The sequence below is a fragment of the Haliotis rufescens genome, unplaced genomic scaffold (genome assembly GCF_023055435.1).
Source record: "Haliotis rufescens isolate VD_foot unplaced genomic scaffold, xgHalRufe1.0.p SCAF_52, whole genome shotgun sequence".
NCBI lineage: Eukaryota > Metazoa > Mollusca > Gastropoda > Lepetellida > Haliotidae > Haliotis > Haliotis rufescens.
Window position 1 is genome coordinate 1843940 of NW_025964246.1, and position 22135 is coordinate 1866074.

General features: G+C 42.0%; 1 protein-coding gene across 13 annotated transcripts in view; it reads left to right on the plus strand.

The window, feature by feature from the left end:
• Positions 1-22135, plus strand: part of LOC124124053 (peripheral plasma membrane protein CASK-like) — a 507943-nt gene that overhangs the window by 136675 nt on the left and 349133 nt on the right. For all 13 annotated transcript variants that reach the window (XM_048384960.1, XM_048384957.1, XM_048384959.1 and 10 more), the window contains one exon: positions 8092-8204. In XM_048384960.1, the coding sequence (XP_048240917.1) occupies positions 8092-8204 (113 nt within the window). The remainder of the gene's footprint in view (positions 1-8091; positions 8205-22135) is intronic.

The following is a 22135-nucleotide window of genomic DNA, read 5'->3' on the forward strand; positions in this document are numbered from 1 at the left end:
GCTTGAATGAAATACAGCATTTGTATGCACTGCATGTAATTGGCAAATTCTTACTATCTTCTCTTGCGCTTTCATGCTAAATTGTCCATTTTCTCCCGTGTGGTGAAATATATTTTCCTGTGAAGTTGAGATGGTTTAAAGAGTAAAGGGTTGTAGGCGAAAAAGTGTGTAGTTGGTTAGCTCACTGAGTGAGGGACCAAATGTTCGTTGTTTAATTAGACGTTGCAGTTGTTGAATATTTAGCTCACCTGAACAGAGATCTGATTTTTGTCCAGACATTGGTGAGATATGATATTAAATTTGAAGATATATGACTGGCATGATGTTAAATAGATGTTGATGTTAAATTTGTAGATGTGTGATAGACATGTTAACTTTGTAGACGTTAATGTTATATTTGTAGTTTGTAACAGACATGTTAAAGATATCTTCAGCAACCCATGCTTGCCGTAAATGGCAACTATGCTTGTCATAAGAAGCGACTAACGGGATCAGGTGGTCAAGCTCGTTGACTTGGTTGATGCATGTCATCGTTTCCCAATTGCTTAGATCAATGTTCATGATGTTAGTCACTAGATTGTCTAGTCCAGACTCGATTATTTACAGACTGACGTCATATGCCCGGAATATTGCTGAGTGCGGCATTATACAAACAAACAAACATACAAACAAACAATCAAAGAAACCTGAAGCCGTGTCCTAGCTTGTAATGGATATGGCGCTATGTCCATCTTCTGTTTGTAAATCGTCAACATCATTGCCAATTAACTCGCATCGGTCATGTAGGGGAGCAGGATGACTTGGTCAAATACTGCAAACATCACAAGTTTACTACAGATTACAGATTTATGGTAAATCAATTCTTGAGCTATAATGATTGATATGGAATTGAAATTATTCAGACTAGTTGGTGTGGAAGACTGGCCATAGGTGACAGCTGCACACATCGGTCATCTGGACATGGCCTGAATGCTGCAGTCGGTCTCTTTGTTTGTTTGTTTGTTGATTAACGCCGCACTCAGCAATATTCCAGCAATATGACAGCGATCTGTAAGTAATCAAGTCTGGACCAGACAAGACCTGACCAGACCTGTGATTTACATCATGTGCATAGATGTACACAATTGGGATACAATTGCTAGGTTCTTTCCCAAACCCCAATATCTTCTTGAGGTTGAGAAAACTTGGGAGTGACAATTCAAACCTAGTTGGTGAAAATATATTTACATGGGGTAGCCTTGTGGGTCAAGTGTTTGTGTGTCACATCAGAGGGCCAGGTTCAGTTCCCCACATGGGTACAGTGTCCCCTGCCATGATGTTGCTGCTATATGGCTCCCTCCCTCTTTCACTCGACCGCCTGAGACCCACCCACTAACTCACTCACTCACTCACTCACTCACTCACTCACTCACTCACTCACTCACTCACTCACTCACTCAAACACCAACCCACTCACTCACTCACTCTGACCCAATCACCCACACTTTGATCGTGGCTGTGTTACAATCATTCGTAGATTCTTGTGTGTTGCTTTGCATGTGCAAGCTTCCAGACCGCCTCCGTGGTCTAGTGGTAGAGCGTCCGCCCGGAGAGCGGAAGGTCCGGGGTTTGATCCCCGGCTGCGTCATACCAAAAGACGTTAAAAGATGGTACTTGTTGTAACCCTGTCTGGTGCAGGACATTAAGGGCGAGAAGGACAGGTCGGCTTGGAGTCAGTATACTGTGTGGCATGGTATCTTAGTGGGCTAGTACTATAAAATCGGCATCAGTCTGAACTAATACAAGCACACAAACACACAAACGCATGCATGTCGCTATATAAGTGCAATAATCTTGAACGTGACGTTAAACCCCATTTCACCTCACCTTGCAAGCTTCCATGGGATGCCATTATACAACACCATACATTCTGCAGATTCAGGACTTGTCACCAAGATCCAACACATTGAGGTCTGTTGTTCACATAATAGGAACAAGTGGCTCATTTAACACTCAGTTAACCAAGTGCAAAATGGGATACAATCACTTGCCTCTTCATAATGGTTCTCACCATGTCCCTTAGAGGTCCTCGGACAGTAATCTGACTGTGATCGGTTGTGTGCCGATAGTATAACGCAGTTGTCGATGCTTTATGCACTTGGTGTTCAACCAGAGTCGGCATCATAAGGATGTAAAGGATTTATCCTATTTAGTGGTGTTTTGAACACCTTTATGTCGTATTCATTGTCCCTTAGATTCTATTGAGTGCATTATCGGTGAGTTTTTGTGTATATCCGTCCAGTGTTAGCTGATATTGAATCTCACAGTAGATTTGACAGAGTGCTGCCCAGTAATTGTCAAGTTGGTGATTGATCGGAGAATAAAATGGGTTGGGAGAGACATCCCGGAAGTGCTCGATTACAGAGATGGCGATAAGCAGCTGGATACCTGTATTGCATTGTGGGACACTTGATGCCGGAACATCATTTGGACACATGACGGAACCCGCGCTTGATGCAGTGTGTGAGTTGATACTTAATGTCACATCGGCAATATTTCAGCCATTTTGTGACCGCCCTTGATACAGTTTGATACTGTCAACTGTGTGAAGAAAATTGATTAAACTTTGAAGAAATGTTGTCATATCCTAGTGAGAGAGAGAGAGAGAGAGAGAGAGAGAGAGAGAGAGAGAGAGAGAGAGAGAGAGAACCCCTTCCATGTCATACCAAAAGACGTTAAAAGATGGTACTTGTTGTTACCCTGCCTAGTGCTCGGCTTTAAGGGGCTTAAAAACAAGGACTGGTCAGCTCGGAGTCAGTATACTGTGTCTGAGTGGGATCTTTATGTTAAACTGCGCATGGTATCTCAGTGGGATGGCACTCACTCATTCACTCACTCACTCACTCACTCACTCACTCACTCACATAAGAGGAATAATCTTCAACGTGACATTTAACCTCACTTCACCAGTATCCATACTTTTAAATTTGTATTTTGTGAACATATGTATGAACTTTAAGGAAGTGTTGAAATGTCAACACAATCAGTGAATGCTCCGCCATGCTTTAACAGCTGCATTTGAATTGAAATGAACTGAAAGTAAATTTCACTGTTATGATCAATTTTGTTCGAATAATGGTGTTTACTTTTCGAAAAAACATCCTTGTCTCCCCTTGTCGTGTGATCTCTCACTTTTGTGAAGGGAACAGAAGAAAATACCAACTGCAGCAAATATTCCAACGATGCAGGTTGGGTTAACTGAAGATGAGGACTCCAATTGTTGACACACAAGGTCACGAGGTCTCCGAACGTTCATTAGCATTGTTGGCAACTGATTGGATGTGTACCAGACATTGCTTGGATTAGTCGCGTGTATTGTCTTCAGTGATTAGATTATGAGCAGCTGGCATTGCTGGTGTCGCTGGGATTCATAACATCATTGGCTTCTGGACCCGTGAAGATTCCGGGGTAGAATAGGTCTTCAGCAACCCATACTTGCCGTAAAAGGCGACTATGCTTGTCTTAAAAGGCGACTAACGGGATCGGGTGGTCAGGCTCGCTGACTTGGTTGATACATGTCATCGATCCCAAAATGCGTGGATCGATGCTCATGATATTAATCACTGGATTGTCTGGTCCTGACTCGATTATTTACAGACCACCGTCATATAGCTGGAATATTGCTGAGTGCGGCGTTAAACAACAAACAAACAAACAAAACAAAAAGCATTGGCTTCTGTGACGTGTTCACCTCAGCTGAATGTTGTTTATGCGCCAGCCTTTCCCCAAGGTATATCCTTTACAAAGTAGATTATGATCCCTTGGGCCGTTGTACAAAGCGATCTTAGCGCTAAGGTGAGGTGAGGTGAGGTTAAATTGGGTTTAACGTCGCGTCCAAGATTATTGCACTTATATAGCGACGTGCATGCACGTGTATGTGTGTGTGTGGCTGCTTGTACTGGTCCGGACTGATGCCGATTTATAGTGCTAGCTCACTGAGATACCATGCCGCAGTTTAACATGAATACCCCACTCAGACACAGTATACTGACTCCGAGCCGACCAGTCCTTGTTTTAGCCCCTTAATGCCGAGCGCCAGACAGGGTAACAACAAGTACAATCTTTTAACGTCTTTTTGTATGACGCGGCCCGGGATCGAACCCTGGACCTTCCGCTCTCCGGGCGGACGCTCTACCACAAGACCACGGAGGCGGTCCTTAGCGCTAAGGTGATCGTAACTCCCATACCTTAACATAGACTTATGATAGTTGTAGCGCTAAGGTTGTTTTGTAGAGTGGCACCCTGGTCAGCTAATTACCATGTAATATATGGAATGTGCAAATATCTGAAAAAAATACATTTCAGGATTGACTGGATTGTTTTTTGTTCTTTGAGGTGTGAACAGTATGAATCTGTGAAGTAATAGAAGTATTTCCCTATGGTGGGCGTGGCTTAATTTTTCCATTGATTGGGCCATTGAATGCAATAACACGTGGCCAGTTCAGCTAATCAGAATGAACAAAATGAACATTTAATTATTTGTTCTCCACCTCTATGCTGCTTTTGGTGAGACCCAGCTACAGTGGGGATCGGGTGGTCAGGTGATGTGATGATGTGTCGCCTCGTCATTGTGGTCGTTGGTCTTGTGACACTGTTTCCATTTACAGCATCATAAAGCTGGAACATCGCTGACGGTAACCTGAAACAACAATAAATCTCAAACTTTGTGAAAATGGGATGAAGGTCGCTTTTCAAGATTATTGCTCTCATATTGGAAATGTCATATTCACTCGGCATTTGTAGGGGTGCAACGTTATGTAAGGCTATAACATGATACGCTCTTCATCCACTGTTCACAATATGATACTATCTTGATACTCTGGCCATGATGCTCGATACACTGATGACAATATATGTATCTCGATACACTGATGACAATATGATATGTATCTCCATACACTGATGATAATACGACACCCAGGAATTACAACACAAAGGTCATAAACTACAAGACTCGAGCTATTCCAGAAAAGTGAAAAAGTGTTGACCGACTTTTTCTTCCTTGGTAACTGTTCTGAGACAATGGAATCTCAAATGATCCGATTTGAAGGACACGGTTGGTTTAAGAAGCTCATGTTTATCCTTATATACATCTCATGGCGGTATAAATGTACACAGATTGACACAATGTGCACACTTATTTTTAAGTTTATACCTCCATAAATGGAAACACAGATTTTAAGGCAATTCTTATAAATAAATAACTTCAAAAACTGCTTTTGTAATCATGAAAACAAAAAACTGAAGACAACAATGCAAAATCAGTGATATTATTCAGTCCTGCCAATCCTTATCAACCAATCAGAAAAGTTTAGACCAGTAGTGAATGTGGATTAATTATTTTTTTCGTTTTTGTGAACATAACTGATTTTTTTTCTGTGGTGAGCCAGTCAAATGTCATTGAATAAAATACAATTTATTTTTTCTTTTGTAAAGTAAAAAATCTGTATTTTGTTTCCACATGTATTGTGGTACAATCTGAATGTATCATGTATCGCATCTAAGGCCATGTAGCAAGGTAATTTAGAGGTTTGGTGTGTCATTTCATGCCTAATAATAAGCAATAAATGGACCCCTCAAAAATGTTTATATTGCTGGAGACAAATTTTAAGTGCGCCTCAGTTTGTGTTACGTGGTATGCAGTCTTGTTGTAAGAGTTGCTTCCCTTGGCATATGTCTGCCTTGCAAGTTGTAATAAACGCTGAAGTTTTAATCTGAGTTGTCTATGACTATCCAGACATGTGTACAACACAGCACATAACAGTTTGCTCTGCAGAGTTGCGTCCCTTGGGCACACTAAAAACTGATTCTGGGTTTGAATCCCGGTTCACCCCAATTATGTTTCTAGGTTTGTCAGCACCATACCCGTGCTCGTGGGTTTCACCGAAGTGGTAAACGTCAGAGACCTGCATCACTTCAGGCTTTCCTCCCACATTAAGCTGACATCATGATGCACATTTTGAAACTGGAATACTGTTAAAAGCGGCGTTAAGCCAAACTCCTCACCCACTCGGACCGCCTCCGTGGTCTAGTGGTAGAGCGTTCGCCCGGAGAGCGGAAGGTCCGGGGTTCGATCCCCAGCCACGTCATACCAAAAGACATTAAAAGATGGTATTTGTTGTTACCCTGTCTGGCGCTCGGCATTAAGGGGCTAAAACAAGGACTGGTCGGCTCGGAGTCAGTATACTGTGTCTGAGTGGGGTATTCATGTTTAACTGCGGCATGGTATCTCAGTGAGCTAGCACTATAAATCGGCATCAGTCCAGACTAGTACAAGCAGCCACACAAACACACACACGTACATGCACGTCGCTATATAAGTGCAATAATCTTGGACGCGACGTTAAACCCCATTTCACCTCACCTCCTCACCCACTCACTATGTCTTCTGTGTCCGTGTCCGAGAAACACTCGGAAACTCTAAGGTTAATGGCTGCTCTTGCTGCCCTTTAAGAAATGCCATCATCTAATTTGATTCAAAGTCAGAAATACATCTTTCATTAATCTGTATTGAAAATGGAAAGCTTTGCAGTATATGTGTATTGATCTGAGTGAAGATTGGTATGATATTCACATCATGATTTAAGAAAGGATAAGATATATGCCATGATATTGATTTTAAACACATTTAGTTTTACAAGCTCCTTCCCAGCGTGTAACACCTTCGTTACACTCTCGGTAACATCGCTGCCACCAGTGTGGGCACGGCCATTACAAGAATCTGGAAAATTGCCCTCTAATCCCAAATGCAGTAACGTTTATAGTTTTGTTTATGTCTATGGAAATGCCATCATAGTGAATTTTGAAAAGGTTTACGACTGACCATATTTCCCAGATAAATTTACCTTTTTTGGGATTGATCAGATTGGCAGACGGCAGTCATCAATTGTTTGTAAACATAGCAGTCGGTCTGTTGTGAGTTCAACTCCAAGCATGGTTGGGGCCACCTATCACAATGGGGAGCTTTCACTGGTGTCAGCATCCCTTAGGCACGCCAGAAACCTATGATTGTGGGTTCAAATCCCTGTTCACCCCAATTTTGTTTCTAGGTTTGTCAGCACCATACCCGTGCTCGTGGTTTTTTTTACCGAAGTGGTAAACGTCTGAGACCTACACCACTTCGGGCTTTCCTCCCACATAAGCTGACACGCCGTGATATAACTGGAATACTGTTAAAAGCGGCGTTAAACCCAACTCACTCACTCGCTAATGATGTATTGCTGTAAAACGTAACAGGAACATGTGTACATAATCTTGAAGAACCCACAGTTTGATGACATGAAGCTCAAGGAAGCATGACAAAGTACACATAACACAGGGATTAGTTATGTGGTATGGTAAATAAACTTTAGAGGTATTGGGTGTGTTCAAAGATGGATTTTGTGTGGCCATGTAGGGTTGGTCAGATGCAAATTTATAGTTATTTTTACTTACACTTGTTGCATGTTGACATAAATATCAGGTTGCATTTTTCAATAGTAATTTGCATTGTGCATGTTTTATAGCTAAATTGAGCCCTGGTTTGATGTGGGATCGAACTAAAAAGCAGCCATACCTGAAGTAAGGAATGGAACTTGTCCACCTTGAAGTATGGCGATACTTCTTATTCCTGGTGGGGCGGTCGGGTAGCCTAGTGGTTAAAGCGTTCCCTCGTCACGCCAAAGACCCGGGTTCGAATCCCGACATGGATACAATGTGTGAAGCCCATTTCTGGTGTCCCCCGCCGTGATATTGCTGGAATATTGCTAAAAGCGGCGTAAAACCAAACTCACTCACTCACTCACTTATTCCTGGTACATGCTAAGGTCAATACGGCATGGGGGAAATGAAACAAGATCTGTAGAAGATCGGAGCTTGTTGTATTGTTCACTCCTACAACTGGTCATTGTCTTGCACAAGATTTATACAAGGCACAGGAGTCGGGTTCAGGATTGATGAGCTATAAAAAAATCCTTTAGTATTACAAGAACACACTGTATTATTATCAGAGATAAATCTGTTTTAAGGATGAGGCCCAGACCCTCGTTTCATGTGTAAATTATCGTGTTTCAGGGGGCCTTTCAGTGTGGTACGGAGATGCCTCCACAAGGAGACCGCCCAACAATTTGCCGTCAAGATCGTGGATGTCGCCAAGTTCACTTCCAGCCCTGGCCTTGGAACGGAAGGTGAGTGGGTGACTGCTTGTCTCATCCTGCCTTAGGCTGGACTAATTTGTATCTTGTCTCATCCTGCCTTAGGCCTGACTAATTTGCATCTTGTTTTATGCTTGCTGTCCGGTTTGCAAAATCACTTCCAAAATACATGCTGTGAAAATATGGTTATTTTTAAGAAAAATGGTTTTAATACTTTTGTTTCAGGAATTTTAGGAAGTTAATTTCATATCAACCTGCATGACATTTATTTTTATTATTATGCTTCCAGTTGACTAAAAATGATCTGTAAAAGTAGTGATTGGCCTTGGGCTGAAATGATGTAAGGCTACATGGGATTTTATGCCAAAGAATTGAAGCCAATATGATCTTGGGTTTGAACCTCAGATTTCACGGGTAAGAATTGGTCTTCATCAACCCATGCTTGTCTCCCTGTGAAGATCCGGGTTAGAATTAGTCTTCAGCAACCCATGCTTGTCCTCCCCGTGAAGATCCTGGGTAAAATTGGTCTTCAGCAACCAATGCTTGACTCCCTGTGAAGATCCTGGGTAAAATTGGTCTTCAGCAACCAATGCTTGACTCCCTGTGAAGATCCTGGGTAGAATTGGTCTTCAGCAACCAATGCTTGACTCCCTGTGAAGATCCTGGGTAGAATTGGTCTTCAGCAACCAATGCTTGACTCCCTGTGAAGATCCTGGGTAGAATTGGTCTTCAGCAACCAATGCTTGACTCCCTGTGAAGATCCTGGGTAGAATTGGTCTTCAGCAACCAATGCTTGTCTCACTGTGAAGATCCTGGTTAGAATTGTTCTTCAGCAACCAGTGCTTGTCTCCCTGTGAAGATCCGGGTTAGAATTAGTCTTCAGCAACTCATGCTTGTCACCCTGTGAAGATCAGGCAAAGAATTGTTCTTCAGCAACCAGGGCTTGTCGTAAGAGGTGATTACCGAGACTGGGTGGTCTGGCTCGCTGACTTTGTTGATGCATGTCTTCGTATCCCAAATGCATTGATTAGTGCTCATGATGTTAGTCACTGGATTGCCTGGTCCAGACTTGTTTGTTTACAAACGGCCGTCATGTAGCTGGAACAACATTCAACAACAACAAACAAAATATCATCGCAGTTTGCAAGACATGCTTTGGGTGCTGGGTACCTATCCCGAACCAGAAGCTGTGTCTCTTTGTTGGATGCATGTCAGTTGTCACGGAAACAGACAAGAAAACCTTATAAAGATTCTTCTATTTTTGCTTCTGTCCCAATGAAAAAACTTGTGAATCCCAACAGAGTCATGAGGATTTATGTTTCTCAATATGTTTAAAAAACAGCAGTGCTTTGAAGAACGTTCCATCATATTGTCACACGGTGTTACAATCAAAGACAAAAACATCAATCAGAGTTTCAAGAAGAGTTTTATCCTTTGAGACAAGAAAGACATGAAGATTATTACTCTTGCTTAGTGCAAGGTAGTCGAAGCTTTGGTGCATGAAATATGTGGACAGACCCAACTTAAAGAGTGGGTGAGTGAGTATGGTTTTACGCCGCTTTTAGCAATATTCCTGCAATATCACTGCGGGGGAAGGGGCGGTCGGGTAGCCTAGTGGTTAAAGCGTTCGCACGTCATGCCGAAGACCCGGGTTCGATTCCCGACATGGGTACAATGTGTGAAGCCCATTTCTGGTGTCCCCCGCCGTGATATTGCTGGAATATTGCTAAAAGCGGCGTAAAACCATACTCACTCACTCACTGCGGGGGACACCAGAAATGGGCTTCACACATTTTGTCCATGTGGGGAATCGAACCCGGGTCTACAGCGTGACGAACGAACGCTTTAACCACTTGGCTACTCCACTGCCTCCCTAACAAATAGACCCACCATTTAGTGTACTGTGGGATGGTTGCTGTGGCATGAGACAAAATATTTTTTCAGTCTCTGCTTAAAAAGTCAGTAGGTGTCATCGGTTCGCATCAATAGTGTCGGATAAAGTCTAGTGTCTGATTAACGAGACTTGACTGTAGATATTATGTCCCTTGCATGGCCAGTCCTAAATCCTAGATTCAGACACGTAGAAATTTACAACATGTAAGCCTCTTGTGGAATGTTCCAAAGGTATTTTTGTTTTGTAAAGAAAGCGACAAAATCCAGATTTACAGCGAGATGATCTGGACAGCAGTCGTCCTTGGGACAGTTTGGATGTGGCACGCTCACACATGACCTTCTTGTAATCTTTTCTTATTGTGGGAGATTTTAATACACCAACAAGGATTTTTCATTTGAGAAATCACATGAGACTTGTTATCCTTGTTCTTGCGTTTGCTGGTATTTAATGGGCCTGTGAGGATTTAGTTGGTCTTAGAATTAGTACTGTAATCTCTTCAGTTATAAGCCCATGGGAGAGTACCTGTTGAGGTTGTAAGTTTAGATCAGATATACAGCAGCACTAATGACGAGATCAGATGTACAGCAGCACTAATGACGAGATCAGATATACAGCAGTACTAATCATTAAATCAGATATACAAGAGCACTAATCATGAGATCACAAATACAACAGCACTCATAAAGAGATCAGATATACAGCAGCACTAATAAAGAGATCAGATATACAGCAGTACTAATCAGAAGGTCAGATATACAGCAGCACTAATCAAGAGATCTGATATACAGCAGCACTAATCAGAAGGTCAGATATACAGCAGTACTAATCAAGAGATCTGATATACAGCAGTACTAATCAGAAGGTCAGATATACAGCAGCACTAATCAAGAGATCTGATATACAGCAGCACTAATCAAGAGATCAGATATACAGCAGTACTAATCAGAAGGTCAGATATACAGCAGCATTAAACATGAGGTCAGATATACAGCAGCACTCATCATGAGATCAGATATACAAGAGCACTAATCATGAGGTCAGATATACAGCAGCACTAATTATGAGGTCAGATATACAAGAGCACTAATCATGAGGTCAGATATACAGCAGCACTAATCATGAGGTCAGATATACAGCAGCATTAAACATGAGGTCAGATATACAGCAGCACTCATCATGAGATCAGATATACAGCAGTACTAATCATTAGGTCTTGATATACAAGAGCACTAATCATGAGATCAGATATACAGCAGCACTAATCATGAGATCAGATATACAGCAGCACTAATCATGAGATCAGATAAACAGCAGCACTAATCAGGAGGTCAGATATACAGCAGCACTAATCATTATGTCTTGATATACAAGAGCACTAATCATGAGATCAGATATACAGCAGCACTAATCATGAGATCAGATATACAGCAGCACTAATCATGAGATCAGATATACAGCAGCACTAATCATGAGATCAGATATACAAGAGCACTAATCATGAGATCAGATAGACAGCAGCACTAATCATGAGGTCAGATATACAGCAGCACTAATCATGAGATCATATATACAAGAGCACTAATCATGAGATCAGATATACAGCAGCACTAATCATGAGATCAGATATACAGCAGCACTAATCATGAGATCAGATATACAGCAGCACTAATCATGAGATCAGATATACAGCAGCACTAATCATTATGTCTTGATATACAAGAGCACTAATCATGAGATCAGATATACAGCAGCACTAATCATGAGATCAGATATACAGCAGCACTAATCATGAGATCAGATATACAGCAGCACTAATCATGAGATCAGATATACAGCAGCACTAATCATGAGATCAGATATACAAGAGCACTAATCATGAGATCAGATATACAGCAGCACTAATCATGAGGTCAAATATACAGCAGCACTTATCATGAGATCAGATATACAGCAGCACTAATCATGAGGTCAGATAGAAAGCAACACTAATCATGAGGTCAAATATACAGCAGCACTAATCATGAGATCAGATATACAGCAGCTCTAATCATGAGATCAGATATTCAGCAGTACTAATCATTAGGTCTTGATATACAAGAGCACTAATCATGAGGTCAGATAAACAGCAGCACTAAAGACAGTCATGTTGTTTTACTGGTTTCATGAAACGATTACTGGGAGAACCTTGCTAAGCCCCCGAGCCATTTGTTCCAGATCAGATCAAATACACAAAATGAAAGGATCCTGACATGAGTTGTATAATTCCAGGCATTGTCGTGAAACTATCAAATCATGGTCTCCATTTCAATGTCCACTTCATCTTCCACGATGAGACGGCCATATTGAAAAAATGAAGCGATTATGTTTGACCCCACTGAATACGTTCTGACACACAGTCATAATTAACAATCTGTCATCATTACTTTCTAAAACTCATCTAATAAATCCTCAACCGTTCTTGGTCCTTCTGTCAAACATATTCAGAGAAGTTTATCAACATGAAGAGAATTTTCCAAGAAAATGATGACAAATTGCCTTCTTATGGTTAGCCATGTCGAGAAAATGTTGACATTTCGGTGAAAATTTTAAAAGATATTTAAGGTAAGAATATTTGCTTAAATATTTTGTGGTATTGAAACCTAACCTTCAAGAGACTTAAAGCCTTGTCACAAAAAATGCCAAGTCTTGAAATATAGTTATTAACCCTTCATAACCAGTGCTGTATCAATAATATCAGATTTTGAAATATAGTTATTAACCCTTTCTAACCAGTGCTGTATCAATAATATCAGGTTTTGAAATATACTTTTTAACCCTTCATAACCAGTGCCGTAACAGAAACATATGATTTTGAAATATACTGATTAACCCTTCATAACCAGTGTGGCGGTGATAATGTATGATCTCGAATACATTTTATTAACAATTATTATTATGTTATCAATAATCACATCTTGAAATATATTTTGTGAACCCTTTACGAGTCTGCAGTATTAAGAATATCAGATCTAAAAATGTTTTTTTATTAACTCTTTGTAACCACTGCTGCATTAATAATCAAATTTTGAAAAATGTTTTTTTCCCCAATATAACCACTGCTAACATCAGTGGTGTATTGGTGAAGTCAGATGTTGAAATGTAGTTATTAACTGTCCTAGTAATGGTGTGGGGGCACGGGTGGCCCAGTCGTCTAAGGCGCCGCGATTCGCTGTGCAGAGTTGCGTCCCTTGGGCACGCCAGAAACCTATGATTGTGGGTTCGAATCCCGGTTCGCCCCGATTATGTTTCTAGGTTTGTCAGCACCATACCCGTGCTCGTGGGTTTCACCGAAGTGGTAAACGTCTGAGACCTACATCACTTCGGGCTTTCCTCCCACATTAAGCTGACACGCCGTGATATAACTGGAATACTGTTAAAAGCGGCGTTAAACCCAACTCACTCACTCACTAGTAATGGTGTATAGCGTGTCATCATAACCTTGAGGCGTGGATAGTTGCTCATGACATCAGTCACTGGTTTGTCTGTCCAGACTCAATCGTTTAGCTGGAAATATTGTTCAGTGCTGCGTTAATCAACAAAGAAATGAGTTGTGATTATCAATATCCCATTTGTTTGCATGATAATAGGGGCAAACTGGGATTCGGACCAACAATCATAGGTTTCTTGCATGCCCAAGGGACACAACTCTGCACAGCAAATTTCGACACCTTGGACGACTGGCCACCCATACCCCTGATGTGGGTTCAAATCCCTGATTTTTTATCCCCCAGGTATATATGGGGATATAGCGATCAGCCAGTCTGTCTGTCCGGCCGGCCGTCGATCTGCCCGTCTGTCTGTCCGTAATCATTTCCTTTTCCGGGGCAGAACTCGAAAACCTTTCAGTGAATATGATCAAAACTTGGCAAATCTATCAGTCACATACTGAAGTGGTGCCTTTTGATATTTGGGGATTTTTTTATTTTATATTTTTATGGAAAGAAGTTGGACACAGACTCCATTGGGGATGGGGTTCGTTTCCGGGGCAGAATTCGAAAACCATTCAGTATATTTGATCGAAACTTCGAAGATGTATCAGTGACGTGCTGAAGTGGTGCCTTTTGCTATTTTGTAATTTTTAAATTTTTTATTTTTGCTATTTTTGTTTTGTTTCAAAATTTCATTTTTCTGTGTATCCATGGACACAAGTTAGACTTTTTTTAAATGGAGGTAGGTGTCGTTTCTGGAGCAGCACTAAAAAACTGTTCAACAGTGTTGAATCAAACTTGGAACATGTATTATTCAGGGGTTGAAGTGGTGCCTTTTGCTATTTAGGAATTTAGATATTTTTTTTCCTGTTTCCATGGCAAGAAGTTTGACTTTGACTACATCTTTAAAGCTAATAGGTATTCTTCCTTGAAATTATGCGGACACATGACCAGTTTGTCATCTGATGCCTTTTGCTATTTAGGGATTGTTAGAATTTATATTTTTTTCCGTTTCCCTGGCAACAAGTTTGACTTTGACTGTTCATGAAGGTGTGTACCTGACATAGAAATACAAAGTTCCGAATCCCAATTCCATGGTATTGTTTTGATAGCTCAATAACTACTCTTGTATACTGACAGACAGATCAGATAGAAACTCTTCATCCAGTGGACTTAACAGGCCTCTGAAGCTGATTGACCGCCTCCGTGGTCTAGTGGTAGAGCGTCCGCCCGGAGAGCAGAAGGTCCCGGGTTCGATCCCCGAGCGCGTCATACGAAGAGACGTTAAAAGATGGTACTTGTTGTTACCCTGTCTGGCGCTCGGCATTAAGGGGCTAAACGACTGGTCGGCTTGGAGTCAGTATACTGTGTCTGAGTGGGGTATTCATGTTAAACTGCGGCATGGTATCTCAGAGAGCTAGCACTATAAATCGGCATCAGTCCGGACTAGTACAAGCAGCCACACAAACACACACACATACATGCATGTCGCTATATAAGTGCAATAATCTTGGATGCGATGTTAAACCCCATTTCACCTCCACTGAAGCTGATCACATTAACGAGGACCACAAAAGTACTATGACTGGTAAGACAGCCACTGCTGAAAGGGACCCTGTTAGAGCATCTGTCCTTGTTGGCTTGGCACAAACGCCAGTTCTTTTGAATGATGCCTGCAAGCAAACATCAATCTGTCTCATACTTCCGGATTGTGCCAAAAATAGTCTTCAAAAACGCCCCATCCCAGATTATTGGCTGAAATGGGTATATGGAGGATTTTATGACTGCTTCGGTGGTTGATGTATTGTTTGCAGTTCCATAAAATCCTGACAAACAATGGATGATGTTTGTGTTCAGGTCTGAAAGAGTGAACAGACTTGCTGTCATTGAATCAGTTGATTTCAGTGTTTCTCAATCCAGGGAATGTTTGTGAAAATATCAGACATTATTAGCTGACTGTGTGTTATGAGGATGAATGTTTTTGAAAAGTTATTTACATATATATGTGTTTCATGAGTGTACACAAAGAGGTAATCCCTCTTAATATGAGTCTGAATTTTAGTTATTACCTTGACCCTAATGATATGTAACACTCACTCACTCACTCACTCACTCACTCACTCACTCACTCACTCACCAATTCACCCATTCACCCACTCACTCACTCCACACACCCACCCACTCACAAACCCATACACCAACTCACTCACTCACTCACTCGAGATTTGAATTTGTTACATGTAGCTGTAGTAATGTACTAAAACAACTCAATGCTGTCATGTACATATGCACACCCACACCCACTCACACACTCACACATTCACACACCCACTCACACAACCACACACCCAAGCATGCACTCACACACTCACACACCCAAGCATCACACTCACACACTCACACACTCACACACCCACACACCCAAGCATGCACTCACACACTCACACACTCACACACCCACACACCCACACACCCAAGCATGCACTCACACACTCACACACCCACACACCCAAGCATGCACTCACCCACTCACACACTCACGCGCCCAAGCATCACACCCACACCCACTCACACACTCACACACTCACACAATCACACACCCAAGCATGCACTCACACACTCACGCACCCAAGCATCACACTCACACACTCACACACTCACACACCCACACACCCAAGCATGCACTCACACACTCACACACTCACACACTCACACACTCACACACCCACACACCCACACACCCAAGCATGCACTCACACACTCACACACTCACACACCCACACACCCAAGCATGCACTCACACACTCACACACTCACACACCCACACACCCAAGCATGCACTCACACACTCACACACCCACACACCCAAGCATGCACTCACACACTCACACACTCACGCACCCAAGCATCACACTCACACCCACACCCACTCACACACTCACACAACCACACACCCAAGCATGCACTCACACACTCACACAGTCACGCACCCAAGCATCACACTCACACACTCACACACCCACACACCCAAGCATGCACTCACACACTTACACACTCACACACCCACACACCCAAGCATGCACTCACACACTCACACACTCACGCACCCAAGCATCACGCTCACACCCACACCCACTCACACACTCACACACTCACACACTCACACAACCACACACCCAAGCATGCACTCACACACTCACACACTCAGGCACCCAAGCATCACACTCACACACTCACACACTCACACACTCACACACCCACACACCCAAGCATGCACTCACACACTCACACACTCACACACTCACACACTCACACACCCACACACCCAAGCATGCACTCACACACTCACACACTCACACACCAACACACCCAAGCATGCACTCACACACTCACACACTCACGCACCCAAGCATCACACTCACACCCACACCCACTCACACACTCACACACTCACACACCCACTCACACAACCACACACCCAAGCATGCACTCACACACTCACACCCAAGCATCACACTCACACACCCAAGCATGCACTCACACACCCAAGCATGCACTCACACACCCAAGCATGCACTCACATGCCAACTTCACCCACCCACAGTTTTATATCAGGACATTGGAGAGTGGTCATATTACAGTTGACAAAGTACACCTAAACCAGCCATGACTGTAGCACAATGTATGATATCAGGACATTGGAGAGTGGTCATATTACAGTTGACAAAGTACACCTAAACCAGCCATGACTGTAGCACAATGTATGATATCAGGACATTGGAGAGTGGTCATATTACAGTTGACAAAGTACACCTAAACCAGCCATGAATGTAGTACAATGTATGATGTCAGGACATTGGAGAGTGGTCATATTACAGTTGACAAAGTACACCTAAACCAGCCATGACTGTAGCACAATGTATGATATCAGGACATTGGAGAGTGGTCATATTACAGTTGACAAAGTACACCTAAACCAGCCATGACTGTAGCACAATGTATGATATCAGGACATTGGAGAGTGGTCATATTACAGTTGACAAAGTACACCTAAACCAGCCATGACTGTAGCACAATGTATGATATCAGGACATTGGAGAGTGGTCATATTACAGTTGACAAAGTACACCTAAACCAGCCATGAATGTAGTACAATGTATGATGTCAGGACATTGGAGATTGGTCATATTACAGTTGACAAAGTACACCTAAACCAGCCATGACTGTAGCACAATGTATGATATCAGGACATTGGAGAGTGGTCATATTACAGTTGACAAAGTACACCTAAACCAGCCATGACTGTAGCACAATGTATGATATCAGGACATTGGAGAGTGGTCATATTACAGTTGACAAAGTACACCTAAACCAGCCATGAATGTAGCACAATGTATGATATCAGGACATTGGAGAGTGGTCATATTACAGTTGACAAAGTACACCTAAACCAGCCATGACTGTAGCACAATGTATGATATCAGGACATTGGAGAGTGGTCATATTACAGTTGACAAAGTACACCTAAACCAGCCATGAATGTAGCACAATGTATGATATCAGGACATTGGAGAGTGGTCATATTACAGTTGACAAAGTACACCTAAACCAGCCATGAATGTAGTACAATGTATGATGTCAGGACATTGGAGAGTGGTCATATTACAGTTGACAAAGTACACCTAAACCAGCCATGAATGTAGCACAATGTATGATATCAGGACATTGGAGAGTGGTCATATTACAGTTGACAAAGTACACCTAAACCAGCCATGAATGTAGCACAATGTATGATATCCACTTTAGCACAACACACACAAGGTAAAGATTTCAAAACTTGATCCTGCCCTTTAATACCGAGTTCTCACCCAACTTATCAACTCCGAGTCCAATCAGGTTTTGTATTTCTAGACTGATGGCATTCTCGCACTGACATTTACAAATGGCTGAGTTGTGTGGTGCGTCTGTACAAACAATCACGATGTATCCCAGGGTACCCTGCTGCTTTTATTGTCTGCGATTACCATCATTGTCAGAATGTGATATGCTTATGTGACACCTGTCAGCAGATCTGGATAGAATCCGATCGTATCTGAACATCGATGGATATGTTTAGGTGGTAATCTTCGAAGAGCTGTCAGCTATGTTGTCAAGGGATAGGTCAGGTTTAGGCGCACAGATAAAGTACCTAGGCTCTCGCCAGAATGACAGCACAGTGAGACATTTCAAATCTGAGGCCATCTACAGTGAGAGATCATCAGTGAGTGAGTGAGTTGGGTTTAACGCTGCTTTTAACAGTATTTCCGTTATATCACGGCGTGTCAGCTTAATGTTGTAGGAAAGCCCAAAGTGATGCAGGTCTCAGACGTTTACCACTTCGGTGAAACCCACGAGCACGGGTATGGTGCTGACAAACCTAGAAACATAATCGGGGTGAATGGGGATTCGAACCCACACTCATAGGTTTCTGGCGTGCCCAAGGGACGCAACTCTGCACAGCGAATCGCGGCGCCTTACATGACTGGGCCACCTGTGCCCTCAAGAGATCATAAACTGTGAGTCCATTGAACACAAACAGGGAGTTGGTAGCATGCAGTGCTGATGTACAAAGTGACAATGGGAATGTTTTAAAGTTGCATATAAAATTAATTTTTGTCTCAAAAGTGAGTGGTGGTGGGGCCTTTTTATTTTCTGTATTTGAATAAAAAAAAAACTTGATGCAAGAGGAACACATATTATTTTTTACCCGCCCAGAATTCCAATCAAAACAACTTGGCACACATTGAATTCAGCTCTTTAATACCATGTCGTGTTTGGATAAGAGATTCCCATGCTTCATATAACGTGGGATATTTGAAATATAATTTTTATGTTGGCAGTAAAAGTGACTGACATGCGGGATTTAGAGTGATGCATCCATGCCCAGGAAATCACGTTAATAAAGTTCGAGATAATAAATGCCAACTGTAACGGTTCTTGGGGAGAAAAAGAATTGTGCCCCATAAATGACCGAGAGTTAGTAGTAATTTCGACGACATGGACAATACGGCATTAGAGATTGGCAAATCCTCCAAGTTTTGTGCACAACGCTACATTGTCAAAATAGCTTTGTGTCACTGGAGATCATTCCATTTTTTTGCATTCTCAAATTTCGTTCCGTTTTAGATTTTTTTTTATGGTAATTGAAAATAACCAGAAATTTAACCAGTACATATGTAAATTGCAATGCAGCATTATTCTTTTAAATATATAATTTGATCAAATTTGAATTTTTACAAATTGAAAGTTTTTATTACGCCTATATTCAGCCAAATTTAACACAAGTAAAGTTTAATCTCTTGAAGAATTGAAATACAAATTTTAAGTTTTTTAAATCAGGATGTGATCAATAAGCTGAGGTGCGCAGTTCAGTTTTTCTGCTCCTGTTTTAAAAATAAGAGATCCCAGATAGGTTCAGGTGGGAAGTTCAAGTTCTGACATTTCCAGCAATACTAGCTCACGACCATTATTTCGCTGAAAGTGGATAAAATCTGTTTGGAATAATCATGTAATATTCCAATGTCGTTCTCAATCAATAAGATACAAAAGTTTAGCTGTATGATTTGCGACTGCCTCCGTGGTCTAGTGGTAGAGAGTCCGCCCGGAGAGCGGAAGGTTTGGGGTTCGATCCCTGGCCGTGTCATACCAAAAGATGTTAAAAGATGGTACTTGTTGTTACCCTGTCTGGCGCTCAACATTAAGGGGCTAAAACAAGGACTGGTCGGCTCGGAGTCAGTATACTGTGTCTGAGTGGGGTATTCATGTTAAACTGCGGCATGGTATCTCAGATGGCTAGCGCTATAAATCGGCATCAGTCCGGACTAGTACAAGCAGCCACACACACACACACACACACGTTGCTATATAAGTGCAATAATCTTGGACGTGATATTAAACCCCATTTCACCTCACCTGACCTGTATAATTTGCTGAAGGCAAGGGGACACAGTCGACCCAGGTGCTGTACAGAGTTACCTCCCTTATATAGCTGCCATTATCTGCTGTTCATTGGTTTCATTTCCAGATAAGTCTAAATAAGGATCCTTGGTGTGTCAGCATCATACCATTCTCATTCGTTTTCATTCTCTTATAATGGCCACATCACTTTTAAGTCTTCATCCCTATGGGCAGTTTATAGGAAATGTGTCTTCGCCATAATGTTTGACCAGCCTTCATTCATATGAGCATTTGTTAGGAAATGTGTCTTTGCCATAATGTTTGACCAGCAGTTGTTAGGAACTGTGTCTTTGCCATAATGTTTGACCAGCAGTTGTTACGAAATGTGTCTTTGCCATAATGTTTGACCAGCAGTTGTTAGGAAATGTGTCTTTGCCATAATGTTTGACAAGCCCTCAATCATATGGGCAGTTGTTAGGAAATGTGTCTTTGCCATAATGTTTGACAAGCCCTCAATCATATGGGCAGTTGTTAGGAAATGTGTCTTTGCCATAATGTTTGACCTGCCTTCAATCATATGGGCAGTTGTTAGGAAATGTGTCTTTGCCATAATGTTTGACCTGCCTTCAATCATATGGGCAGTTGTTAGGAAATGTGTCTTTGCCATAATGTTTGACCTGCCTTCAATCATATGGGCAGTTGTTAGGAAATGTGTCTTTGCCATAATGTTTGACCTGCCTTCAATCATATGGGCGGTTGTTAGGAAATGTGTCTTTGCCATAATGTTTGACCTGCCTTCAATCATATGGGCGGTTGTTAGGAAATGTGTCTTTGTCATAATGTTTGACCTGCCTTCAATCATATGGGCGGTTGTTAGGAAATGTGTCTTTGTCATAATGTTTGACCTGCCTTCAATCATATGGGCAGTTGTTAGGAAATGTGTCTTTGCCATAATGTTTGACCTGCCTTCAATCATATGGGCGGTTGTTAGGAAATGTGTCTTTGCCATAATGTTTGACCTGCCTTCAATCATATGGGCAGTTGTTAGGAACAGTGTCTTTGCCATAATGTTTGACCTGCCTTCAATCATATGGGCAGTTGTTAGGAAATGTGTCTTTGCCATAATGTTTGACCTGCCTTCAATCATATGGGCAGTTGTTAGGAACAGTGTCTTTGCCATAATGTTTGACCTGCCTTCAATCATATGGGTGGTTGTTAGGAAATGTGTCTTTGCCATAATGTTTGACCTGCCTTCAATCATATGGGCAGTTGTTAGGAAATGTGTCTTTGTCATAATGTTTGACCTGCCCTCAATCATATGGGCAGTTGTTAGGAACAGTGTCTTTGCCATAATGTTTGACCTGCCTTCAATCATATGGGCAGTTGTTAGGAACAGTGTCTTTGCCATAATGTTTGACCTGCCTTCAATCATATGGGCGGTTGTTAGGAAATGTGTCTTTGCCATAATGTTTGACCTGCCTTCAATCATATGGGCAGTTGTTAGGAAGTGTGTCTGCGCTATAATGTTTGACCTGCCTTCAATCATATGGGCAGTTGTTAGGAAATGTGTCTGCTCTACACTGCATCCAAAATCCAAGGGCACAAGGATCATGTAAGAATGAGATTTTGGTGCCACCTCAGTGCCGTGTTTTATTTACAGATCACCG